At 46.8% G+C, this 12,074-nt stretch overlaps 1 protein-coding gene across 10 annotated transcripts in view; it reads right to left on the reverse strand.

The window, feature by feature from the left end:
- The window catches only part of LOC142151281 (uncharacterized), a 124,750-nt gene that overhangs the window by 68,903 nt on the left and 43,773 nt on the right, over positions 1–12,074 (reverse strand). For 9 of the 10 annotated variants that reach the window (XM_075206768.1, XM_075206764.1, XM_075206763.1 and 6 more), the window contains exons 8-9: positions 11,518–11,895; positions 10,429–10,647 (exon numbers count right to left, since the gene is read on the reverse strand). In XM_075206768.1, coding sequence (XP_075062869.1) covers positions 10,429–10,647; positions 11,518–11,895 — 597 coding nt within the window. The remainder of the gene's footprint in view (positions 1–10,428; positions 10,648–11,517; positions 11,896–12,074) is intronic. The other variant, XM_075206767.1, reaches the window with a different exon arrangement.

The raw sequence follows: 12,074 nt of genomic DNA on the forward strand, positions 1-12,074 counted from the left end.
AAAGTCTATGACTAGCAACACTGGAAATGAGGTAATGATAAACAAGGAACTGTGTGGACAAGGACACGTGAAGGTAGTCAGTGGTCTGCGATAGCAAGTTGTACCACTGCTATAGTGAGGAGGAATGTCCAACAGAAACAAGGAGGTGATGAGAGTCAGCGGTCTGCGGGTAGCAAGTTGCACCGCTGTCTGAGTGAAGGAATGGAATCCAAGTGGAGGTATCCAGGTAGTCAGTGGTCTGCGGTAGCAAGTTGTACCACTGCTATGTGAGAGAATGATGGAACAGGTGATACCGGAAACAGGGATCAGTGGTCTGACATCAGCAAGTTGTACCACTGAATATATATGTGAGGAGGTGCACAGGGGAAGACTGCAACACAGGATATACACAGGCACCTTATACACGATCCACAGTAATATGCACAATATAGATATATATATATATAAATGACTGAGCAGGTCTGCAATCTAGAAAGTCTCTTGAAGTAGTCCAGCACAATGATAACACAGTCAATGATGGCAATAGACTCAGCGGATAGCAGACTCCAGAGAGAACCAAACACAGTCCAGCAAGGTATGCAATACACAGCACAGTCAATGAGAAGTATGCATACCGTGGTTCAGCAGTAGCAGTCAGATGGGATTGCAGCGGTACCTGAGCGGCTGGAGGCCGACTGGATAGGAAGTCCCTGGATAGGTGAAGCAGCGGTCAGCAGGTGCAGCGCACAGGTAAGTAGACCGACAGGGACACGAATCCACAGGAGTCAGCAACAGGTGGAACTGGACTTATAGGAAACCCAGGAGAGTGGAGATGATCCAGCAGAGGGTAGTAGAAGAGATACAAATCCAATGCTGACAGGAGGGTAGAGACCAGTGGAACACGTGAAGGCGTGGAGAGTGGATCAGCAGGAGATGGACGATAGCGCTGACCACAGCGGCAGGACTCAGCGGCACACGGAGGTAACCAGTAGCAACCACAGGAACCAACAGCGATGGGAAACAGGAGTGCAGCGCAGGGCAGGAGCAGATGATCACGAAGTGTAGCAGATGATAATGAAAAGCGGCAGTCTCGAGGAAGCCACAGCAAAGATGAGATGAGAGTGTAGTGCACGGAGGCAGCGGGTAGCAATCAGCTGGCAGTCACGATGTTAACCACAGGCGAGTTGCAAGCAGGAGACTGTAGTGCACAGCGGCAGCGGATAATAGTCAGCTGGCAGTCACGATGTTGAACACAGGCGAGTTGCAAGCAGGAGACTGTAGTGCACAGAGGCAGCGGATAGTAGTCAGCTGGCAGTCACGATGTTAAACACAGGCAAGTTGCAAGCAGGAGACTGTAGTGCACAGAGGCAGCGGATAGTAGTCAGCTGGCAGTCACGATGTTGAACACAGGCGGGTTGCAAGCAGGAGACTGTAGTGCACAGAGGCAGCGGATAGTAGTCAGCTGGCAGTCACGATGAGAAGCAGGTGAATGAGGTAAAAGCTGGAGTGCACGGAGGCAGCGGATAGCAATGAGCAAACAGTAATGATGATACAGTTGATGGTAGAAGTGGTATGGAACCACAGAGATAGAAGTGGTTTGGAAACCACGGGAATCAGCAGGGCTGAATACACGAGTAATACAGGAACACCTTCAGAGACTCATGAGGAATGAGACTCCAAGATCAGGCAACGTGGTGTTGACCACAGGTGCTTAATATAGGGAGGTTGCCTGATCTGCCAATTAAGTTAAAGGAGTATACACTGAAGTATAGAAAAGGGCTGCGCATGCGCAGACCCTCAGGATGGTGGACGGCCACGGTTCCTAAATGTCCGGGAAGAGGCACTCACGGTCCGGTGAGTGACAGTACCCCCCCTTTTAAAGGTGGGCACAGAACGCCTGGAACCGGGCTTGTCCGGATTTTTGGAGTAAAACTTCTTCAAAAGGGCAGGAGCATTAAGATCTTCAGCTTTGATCCAAGAGCGCTCCTCAGGACCAAAGCCCTTCCAATGAACGAGGAAATGGAGGACTCCTCGCGAAATTTTTGCATCTAGTACCTCGGTAATCTCAAAATCCTCCTCCTGATGAACTTGAACTGGCTGCGGAGCTGAGGGAGGAGTTGAAAAACGGTTGATAATAAGAGGTTTGAGCAAAGATACATGGAAGGCATTAGAAATCCGAAGACTCTTAGGAAGAAGGAGTTTCACACATACTGGATTGATAACTTGAATGATCCTATAAGGACCAATAAAACGAGGGGCGAATTTCATGGATGGAACCTTCAAACGAATATTTTTTGTGGATAACCAAACACGATCTCCAATTTTCAGTGGTGGAATAGCCCGCCTCTTCTTATCAGCGAAAGATTTATATTTGACAGATGTCTTCTTTAAACAGGTTCTGACCTGAGACCAGATATTTTTAAAGGTCTGACAAACCGTTTCCACCGCAGGAACTTGGGTGGGCGGGAGGGCAGGAAATTCCGGAAAAGACGGATGGTGACCGTAGACCACAAAGAATGGAGTTTTGGATGATGACTCATGGTACATGTTGTTATGGGCGAACTCAGCCCAAGGGAGTAACTCTACCCAGTTGTCTTGATTGGCTGAAGAAAATATCCTTATAAAAGTCTCAAGATCTTGATTGACACGTTCGGTTTGTCCATTGGATTGTGGATGGTAAGAAGATGAGAGTGCTAATCGTTTGCCCAAGGTTTTACAAAGGGCTCGCCAGAATCTGGACACGAATTGTACTCCTCTATCAGACACAATCTCAGATGGACATCCATGGATACGGAAGATTTCTTTAATGAAATGTTCAGCCAGGATAGACGAGGAAGGCAAACCAGACAGAGGGATGAAATGAGCCATCTTCGAAAATCTATCCACTACCACCCAAATAGTGTTATGGTTCTTACTAGGTGGTAAGTCAGTAACGAAATCCATACTAATATGGGTCCATGGTTTGGACGGAATGGGTAGTGGTCGCAGCAACCCTGCTGGGGTTCTGCGGGAGGATTTGAATTGCAAACATAATTCACAGGAAGCAATGAACTCTTTGACGTCTCTCCTCATTGAAGGCCACCAGTAACTTCGAGAGAGGATCTCAAAAGTCTTGTGTTCACCGGCGTGTCCAGAAAAACGAGAGGCATGGAACCACGAAAGGATTTTCCTCCTTAGAGTAGGAGGCACGAGGGTTTTCCCAAATGGTAGCGTTTTGGTGGATGAAGCAGCCAGTGAGATACATTTGGGGTCTAGAATGGTATGGTTGGAAACCTCTTCTATATCAGAGGACGTAACAAAGGCTCTAGATAAGGCATCAGCTTTTTTGTTTTTGGCAGCTGGTTTGAAGGTAATTATTAATTCAAAACGGGAAAAGAAAAGAGACCATCTTGCTTGACGAGGGTTCAAGCATTGGGCAGACTGGAGATATGACAAGTTCTTATGATCCGTGAAGATCGTCACCGGATGGCGAGCTCCCTCCAACAAGTATCTCCATTCCTCTAATGCGGCTTTGATAGCCAGTAATTCCTTGTCTCCGATGGTATAATTCTTCTCTGCGGGTAGGAGACCCCGAGAATAGAAGGCACAAGGGTGGAATTTTTGCTGTTCCGAGCGTTGGGAGAGAATAGCTCCTAAGCCCACATTAGAGGCATCTACTTCTAGAAAAAAAGGGAGTGTCACATCAGGCTGACGAAGGATTGGAGCCGAAGAGAAGGACTCTTTTAATGTTTGAAAGGCTTGAATAGCCTCAGTAGACCATTGCTTAGGATTAGCCCCTTTTCGAGTCAGGGCCACAATAGGAGATGCAATGGAAGAAAAGTCTTGAATGAAGCGTCTATAGTAATTGGCAAAACCTAAAAAACGCTGGATGGCACGAAGAGTAGTTGGCTGGGGCCAATGTAGTACAGCATTTACTTTGTCAGGATCCATCTTCAGACCAATTCCGGAAACAATATACCCCAAGAATGGAATCTGGGGTAATTCGAATGAACATTTTTCTAATTTACAGAACAATGAATTTTTCCGTAGCCTGGAGAGGACTTCTGCCACATGTTGGTGGTGAGAAGGCAGGTCCTGTGAAAAAATCAATATGTCGTCCAGATAGACGACGACACATACATATAATAAGTCCCGAAAAATCTCATTGATGAAGCCCTGAAAAACAGCGGGGGCATTACATAGCCCGAAAGGCATTACCAGATATTCGTAATGCCCGTCTCTGGTGTTAAACGCCGTCTTCCATTCGTCACCGGAACGAATTCTGATTAAATTGTAGGCACCACGAAGATCCAACTTAGTAAAAATACGGGCTCCCTTGATGCGGTCAAATAGCTCAGTGATCAACGGAATGGGATACCGATTCTTGATAGTAATGGCATTGAGTCCACGAAAATCTATACAAGGGCGTAATGATCCATCCTTCTTTTTGACAAAGAAGAACCCAGCTCCAGCGGGCGAGGTGGAAGGTCGAATGAACCCACGCTGGAGGTTCTCCCGTATATATTCAGATGTAGCTTGAGTTTCAGGTAACGAGAGTGGATAGACCCGGCCCCTGGGAGGAGTCTTGCCAGGAAGAAGATCAATCGGACAATCCCAAGAACGATGAGGAGGAAGACGTTCAGACTGAGCTTTATCAAAAACATCGGTAAATGAAGCATATTGAGGAGGGAGTCCCGGTGAAATAGCTGAGATGGAAGCTTGCTGTACCTTGAGAGGAATGACTTGGGAAAGGCAATGATGGTGGCATTCAGGCCCCCAAGACGTGACTTGAGGGGTGCGCCAGTCAATCTGGGGAGAGTGACACTGAAGCCATGGAAGGCCTAGGACAATCGGACTTGTCGTAACAGGAAGAATTAAAAACGATATCTCTTCATGATGCAGAGCACCAATCTGAAGGGTTACTGGAGACGTACTCTGGGTGATGAGACCGTTGATGAGACGTGATCCATCAATAGCCGTCACAGTAATGGGAGTTTTTAAGGTAATCATTGGTAGAGACCATTGATTAACTAACGATTTGGAAATAAAATTTCCTGCTGCTCCGGAATCAATCAATGCCTGTGACTCAAAGGTCTTGGTAGCAAAGGAAATAGTCACATCAAAAGCGCAGACTTTAGATTTCATAGACGATGGAGAGGACTCCAGGGACCCTAACTTCACCTCTCCAGAACTAGTTAGGGCCTGGCATTTCCCGATCTCTTAGGGCAGGAGCTGAGGACATGAGTGGAATCAGCACAATAGATACAGAGTCTATTCTTGACTCTTCGTTTCCTCTCCTCAGAAGATAACTTGGAACGTCCTATCTCCATGGGAATCACAGCGGGTGACACTGGACGAAACTGAGGGTTAGAGCGACAAGGTGTTTTAGCAGAAGTCGTTTTCTCAGCCTCTCTTTCACGAAATCTCATATCAACACGATGGCATAGAGAGATCAAATCTTCAAGTGACGAAGGAAGCTCTTGGGTAGTCAGTGCATCTTTAATTTTATCGGAAAGCCCCTGCCAGAAGGCGGCAACCAGGGCTTCAGTGTTCCACTGAAGTTCAGAGGCTAGGATCCTAAATTGAATGACGTACTGGCCTACAGTATGAGATCCTTGTCGCAGACGGAGGATACTGGAAGCAGCGGAGGTCACACGACCTGGTTCATCGAACACACTTCGGAATGTAGAAATGAATTTGGCACTATCTCGTAATATTGGATCGTTCCTCTCCCACAGAGGGGAGGCCCAAGCCAGGGCTTGTCCTGAAAACAAAGAGATAAGATAGGCCACTCTGGAACGATGGGTAGAAAAATTTTGAGGTTGGAGCTCAAAATGGACTGAACATTGGTTAAGGAAACCCCTACAAGTTTTGGGGTCTCCATCGTACTTTGACGGAGTAGGCAGGTGAAGCGTGGAAGCTATAGACACCTGGGATGGCAATGGGGAAACGGAGGAAAGCACAGGAGCTTCAGTAGTAGCTGTCACAGTCTGTCCAGATGTTCCTTGGGAGGTTAATGACTGATAACACTGAAGTAACAGCTGTTGGCGGGCATCCTGTTGCTCCACACGGCTAACCAGATGTTGCAGCATCTCTTTGGCGGTAGGTTCCACATCTGGGTCTGTCATGGCCTGATCTTACTGTCACGGGCACTAGGAGTCTTTACCCAGGGATCACCAGATGGTAGGCTTACCAGAGCAATGTAGATGGTAATAGGGTACTCTGGTAGCTGGGTGATCACGGAACATGAAATGATGGCCGATGAGATGCTCAGGAAAGTCTATAACTAGCAACACTGGTAATGAGGTAATGATAAACAAGGAACTGTGTGGACAAGGACACGTGAAGGTAGTCAGTGGTCTGCGATAGCAAGTTGTACCACTGCTATAGTGAGGAGGAATGTCCAACAGAAACAAGGAGGTGATGAGAGTCAGCGGTCTGCGGGTAGCAAGTTGCACCGCTGTCTGAGTGAAGGAATGGAATCCAAGTGGAGGTATCCAGGTAGTCAGTGGTCTGCGGTAGCAAGTTGTACCACTGCTATGTGAGAGAATGATGGAACAGGTGATACCGGAAACAGGGATCAGTGGTCTGACATCAGCAAGTTGTACCACTGAATATATATGTGAGGAGGTGCACAGGGGAAGACTGCAACACAGGATATACACAGGCACCTTATACACGATCCACAGTAATATGCACAATATAGATATATATATATATAAATGACTGAGCAGGTCTGCAATCTAGAAAGTCTCTTGAAGTAGTCCAGCACAATGATAACACAGTCAATGATGGCAATAGACTCAGCGGATAGCAGACTCCAGAGAGAACCAAACACAGTCCAGCAAGGTATGCAATACACAGCACAGTCAATGAGAAGTATGCATACCGTGGTTCAGCAGTAGCAGTCAGATGGGATTGCAGCGGTACCTGAGCGGCTGGAGGCCGACTGGATAGGAAGTCCCTGGATAGGTGAAGCAGCGGTCAGCAGGTGCAGCGCACAGGTAAGTAGACCGACAGGGACACGAATCCACAGGAGTCAGCAACAGGTGGAACTGGACTTATAGGAAACCCAGGAGAGTGGAGATGATCCAGCAGAGGGTAGTAGAAGAGATACAAATCCAATGCTGACAGGAGGGTAGAGACCAGTGGAACACGTGAAGGCGTGGAGAGTGGATCAGCAGGAGATGGACGATAGCGCTGACCACAGCGGCAGGACTCAGCGGCACACGGAGGTAACCAGTAGCAACCACAGGAACCAACAGCGATGGGAAACAGGAGTGCAGCGCAGGGCAGGAGCAGATGATCACGAAGTGTAGCAGATGATAATGAAAAGCGGCAGTCTCGAGGAAGCCACAGCAAAGATGAGATGAGAGTGTAGTGCACGGAGGCAGCGGGTAGCAATCAGCTAGCAGTCACGATGTTAACCACAGGCGAGTTGCAAGCAGGAGACTGTAGTGCACAGCGGCAGCGGATAGTAGTCAGCTGGCAGTCACGATGTTGAACACAGGCGAGTTGCAAGCAGGAGACTGTAGTGCACAGAGGCAGCGGATAGTAGTCAGCTGGCAGTCACGATGTTAAACACAGGCAAGTTGCAAGCAGGAGACTGTAGTGCACAGAGGCAGCGGATAGTAGTCAGCTGGCAGTCACGATGTTGAACACAGGCGGGTTGCAAGCAGGAGACTGTAGTGCACAGAGGCAGCGGATAGTAGTCAGCTGGCAGTCACGATGAGAAGCAGGTGAATGAGGTAAAAGCTGGAGTGCACGGAGGCAGCGGATAGCAATGAGCAAACAGTAATGATGATACAGTTGATGGTAGAAGTGGTATGGAACCACAGAGATAGAAGTGGTTTGGAAACCACGGGAATCAGCAGGGCTGAATACACGAGTAATACAGGAACACCTTCAGAGACTCATGAGGAATGAGACTCCAAGATCAGGCAACGTGGTGTTGACCACAGGTGCTTAATATAGGGAGGTTGCCTGATCTGCCAATTAAGTTAAAGGAGTATACACTGAAGTATAGAAAAGGGCTGCGCATGCGCAGACCCTCAGGATGGTGGACGGCCACGGTTCCTAAATGTCCGGGAAGAGGCACTCACGGTCCGGTGAGTGACAGTGGCAAAATTTTGGAGAGCTTTATGTCGTGTTTTTGGGATTAAGTTACACTTTTTTGTCTGCCTATCATCCTCAAACTAATGGGCTGACTGAAAGAACCAATCAAGAGCTTGAGAAATTCCTCAGATGCTATATATCGGTCAAGCGTGACGATTGATTTGTTACCTTGGGCGGAATTCGCCCATAATAACCATTGTCATGATTCTACTTCGGTCTCTCTTTTCTTTGCTCTTCAGGGATTTCATCCTAAGCTTCCCTCATTTCATTACTTACCTCCGTCTGGAGTTCCTGCTGTGGATTCTCTTTTGCAAAATTTTTCTTCCAGATGGGTCTAAATCAAATGCAGATTGTTTGAATCTTCCACTTTGAGTAAAAAGTGTTATGATGAAAAGAGACGTCCAGCTCTTCTACTCTCTACCGGTTGTCCACTCGAATCCTTAGCCCTCAGGTCCGTTCCAGGAAATTCTTTCCTCGCTTCATTGGTCCCTTCAAAATCTCTGAGGTTATCAACCCGGTGGAATTCAGATTGCAACTACCTCACACTTTGAAAATGCCTATAAGTTGTCTTCTTCTAAGAAGCCACCCCCAGTGCTCTCCATACAAGACTAAGAGTACGAGATTAACGAAATTTTAAACTCCCGTATTTGCAGAGGTTCGTTGCATTTCTTGGCCGATTGGAAAGGTTATGGACCTGAGGAATGCTCCTGGATTCCCGCTAGAGATCTCCATAGGAAATTTCCACATAAGCCGTATAGGATGTCCGGAGTTCACCCCTAAGGGGATGGGTACTGTTAGAGTACTACCTCTCCGCGTTCCTATTCCCGATTTCAGCCGCCGCTCTGTTCTTCCGGGCGGCGACGCTGCTGCGGTCATGTGACTCAGGGGCAGGGAATTTGTATTCCGCTCCCCTATATCTAGCGCACTCTGACACAGTGCCTGTGTCAGAGCAACAAGTTACCACTTGGCATCTGGCTTTCCATGTATATCCTGTGCTGCTTCTGGTGTTTCCCTGTGTATGACCTTTGTCTTGTTAGACCTCTGCTTCTGGATCTGCTGCTGCCTGTGTACCTGTGTATCCGACCCGGCTATCCTGATTGACTACGCTGCTGCCTGTGTACCTGTGTATCCGACCTGGCTATCCTTATTGACTACGCTGCTGCCTGTGTACCTGTGTATCCGACCCTGCTATCCTTATTGACTACGCTGCTGCCTGTGCTCCTGTGTATCCGACCCGGCTATCCTGATTGACTACATGCTGCCTGTGCTCCTGTGTATCCGACCTGGCTATCCTTATTGACTACGCTGCTGCCTGTGTACCTGTGTATCCGACCCTGCTATCCTTATTGACTACGCTGCTGCCTGTGCTCCTGTGTATCCGACCCGGCTATCCTGATTGACTACATGCTGCCTGTGCTCCTGTGTATCCGACCTGGCTATCCTGATTGACTACGCTGCAGCCTGTGCGCTGTGCTACTTCAGCTAAACAAGCCTGCTCCACTGTGCCGTACACTACCTCTACAGTGTCTACTCTACTTTATTCTGCCGGAACTCTTACCTAACGTCTATCACCTATTACATCAGTGGGCTAACCTAAGTGCCGCGACCTGCGAACTTCTAGCGGCGGTTCTTGGTGAAGACTGGGGGGTTGGTTAGACTCCGCGCCTTGGGAAGGTCTGCGTTAACACTGACTGATAGGAATCTCCCATGACACCTCTTCGTCGGGCCAGTCTGAAGGGATATGCACATATCATCATCAGTTATTTATATAATGCCACTAATTCCGCAGTGCTGTAAAGAGAACTCACTCACATCAGTCCCTGTCCCATTGGATCTTACAGTCTAAATTCACTAACATACATACACAGACACACACACACACACACAGACAGACAGACAGAGAGACACGAGTCAATTTTATAGCAGCCAATAAACCTACTAGTATGATTTTGGATTGTGGCAGGAAACCGGAGCACTTGGAGTAAATCCACTCAAACACGGGGAGAACATACAAACTTCGCACAGATAAGGCCATGGTCGGAAATCATGATCCCAGTGCTATGAAGCAGAAGCGCTAACCACTAAACCACCGTGCTGCCCACATGTGTGATCTTGCTAGCCAGTTCATGCTGCTCTAGATGCAAATTCACATTGCTTGTTAAGGTTTATTTTAATTTTTAGGATTAGGAAGAAAAGAAGATTATGTATGCACTGTAAAATGTGGATTATTACAGGCTGAAATAAGGCCCATAGTAATTTTGTATACATCAAAAATATGGAAGAGTGTACTTATGGATAATTAACTACACATTACAATAAAAGAACATATTGAGATGATCCATAAGACAGATGTACCTGTTGGAAGTTCTGGAGCAGAAAAATCAGGAGTCCTCTTCTCACTATGGGATGTGATGGTTTTGGCTTGTGGTTGGTTTGTTGTAGGTGTATCAGTTAAGAGCCTTGATGTCCGCTGTTCAGGAGGACTTTTAGAAGTCATGGTAATTTTGGCAAGAATGGTACTCCTGGGTGATGTGACTGGAGGCAAGGTGGATGGAGAGACAGGAGAAGCTTGCTCTGTAGAGACAACAGTAATTTTTATTACTAACTTGTACAAGAGAGAGTGAATATATGAAGATCCTGTCACACAGGCTCCTATGTGGAGAGGTCCTTGTATACATAATATGAAGCTTATGGAGTCAGGAATACATGTGATGAATATGTAAGATGTGAAGAAAGGCTTCCTTATACTGTACTCATCACTGACCTTGCAAGACCTGGTCACAGGATTTATTTGGTAACTGTCGTTACATTTACATTTATAGCCTCCTTCCAAATTAATGCAGATTTGGCTGCAGGACTTGTATACAAGACCTATATTATTCCTTACTGTTTTCATGCATAATAAATGTATCATACAGCATGTTAAGGAAAAAAACCTTATCAACGAAAAAGTTAGGTCAAAAAGAAATTACAAGGTTTAGAAGACTAATTAAGTATACCGAGGGCCGACTAGGGTCAAAGGGCAGCTAAGTTGCACAGGCTGAGCCATCCAGCACTAGACTTGCAGGGTATTTAGGGGAAGGTGTCCCACCAGTCGCGTAAACTATCTGCATTCTTCCCCCACCCCTGTTGTATGATACCATTAGACAAGCACCTAAGGAGGAGGATAGAGGTTAGCAGATAGAACACTTTTACACAAGGTGCTATTCCAACTGCTGCTTATTTCTAGATGTGAAAGTGACAACACAGCAAAAGTCAGATTATTGGCTTGTAAGAAGGCATGACCAAATACTTGTACTGTCACAATATGTAGGTGAATTACTATGGGTTTATCTGCAATAAAAATCAGATGAAACAAAATAAAAAGCCACCAGCACCTCATTGTATGTCACTCATCAGCCAGAAGGACATATTGACCATGAAAAGTCCCACATCGTTACGTACCACAGTGGTTTTCATCAGATCTGTCCTTGCAGTCATAATCTCCATCGCACTTCCAACTCCTGAGTATGCATTCACCGCTGCCGCAGTGGAACTCCAGAGAGGAGCAGGGTTTGTGTTTCTTGATTGGCTCCTTCTCTTCACAGTTCTCTTCATCAGATTTATCTGTACAGTCAGTCTTTCCATCACAGGTCCATAGTTTGGGGATACAGACGGTAGAGTTTTTGCATTTGAAAGATGATGGATGGCAGGTGTGGGGAGGGCAAGAGTCTTCATCGCTGCCATCATTACAGTCATGATCACCGTCACACAGATATGCAAGAGAGATGCACATTCCACTGCGGCACTGAAACTGGTCATCGGAAGCACAGAGCTTGGGAGCTAGACAGAAAGAAAAGGGCTAAATTACATATATTGTACATATAAAAAACAAAAATGTGTATGTTCTCCATATAATACAATGTATCAAGAAAATTATAAATTTGGCAGCTGCCACATTACCCAGTGTCTTGTGGTCTGTTACTGGGTCAGATGGTCGGTGCTGCCAGGTTCTCCTCTCC

The sequence above is a fragment of the Mixophyes fleayi genome, chromosome 4 (assembly GCF_038048845.1).
Source record: "Mixophyes fleayi isolate aMixFle1 chromosome 4, aMixFle1.hap1, whole genome shotgun sequence".
Classification (NCBI taxonomy): Eukaryota; Metazoa; Chordata; class Amphibia; order Anura; family Limnodynastidae; genus Mixophyes; species Mixophyes fleayi.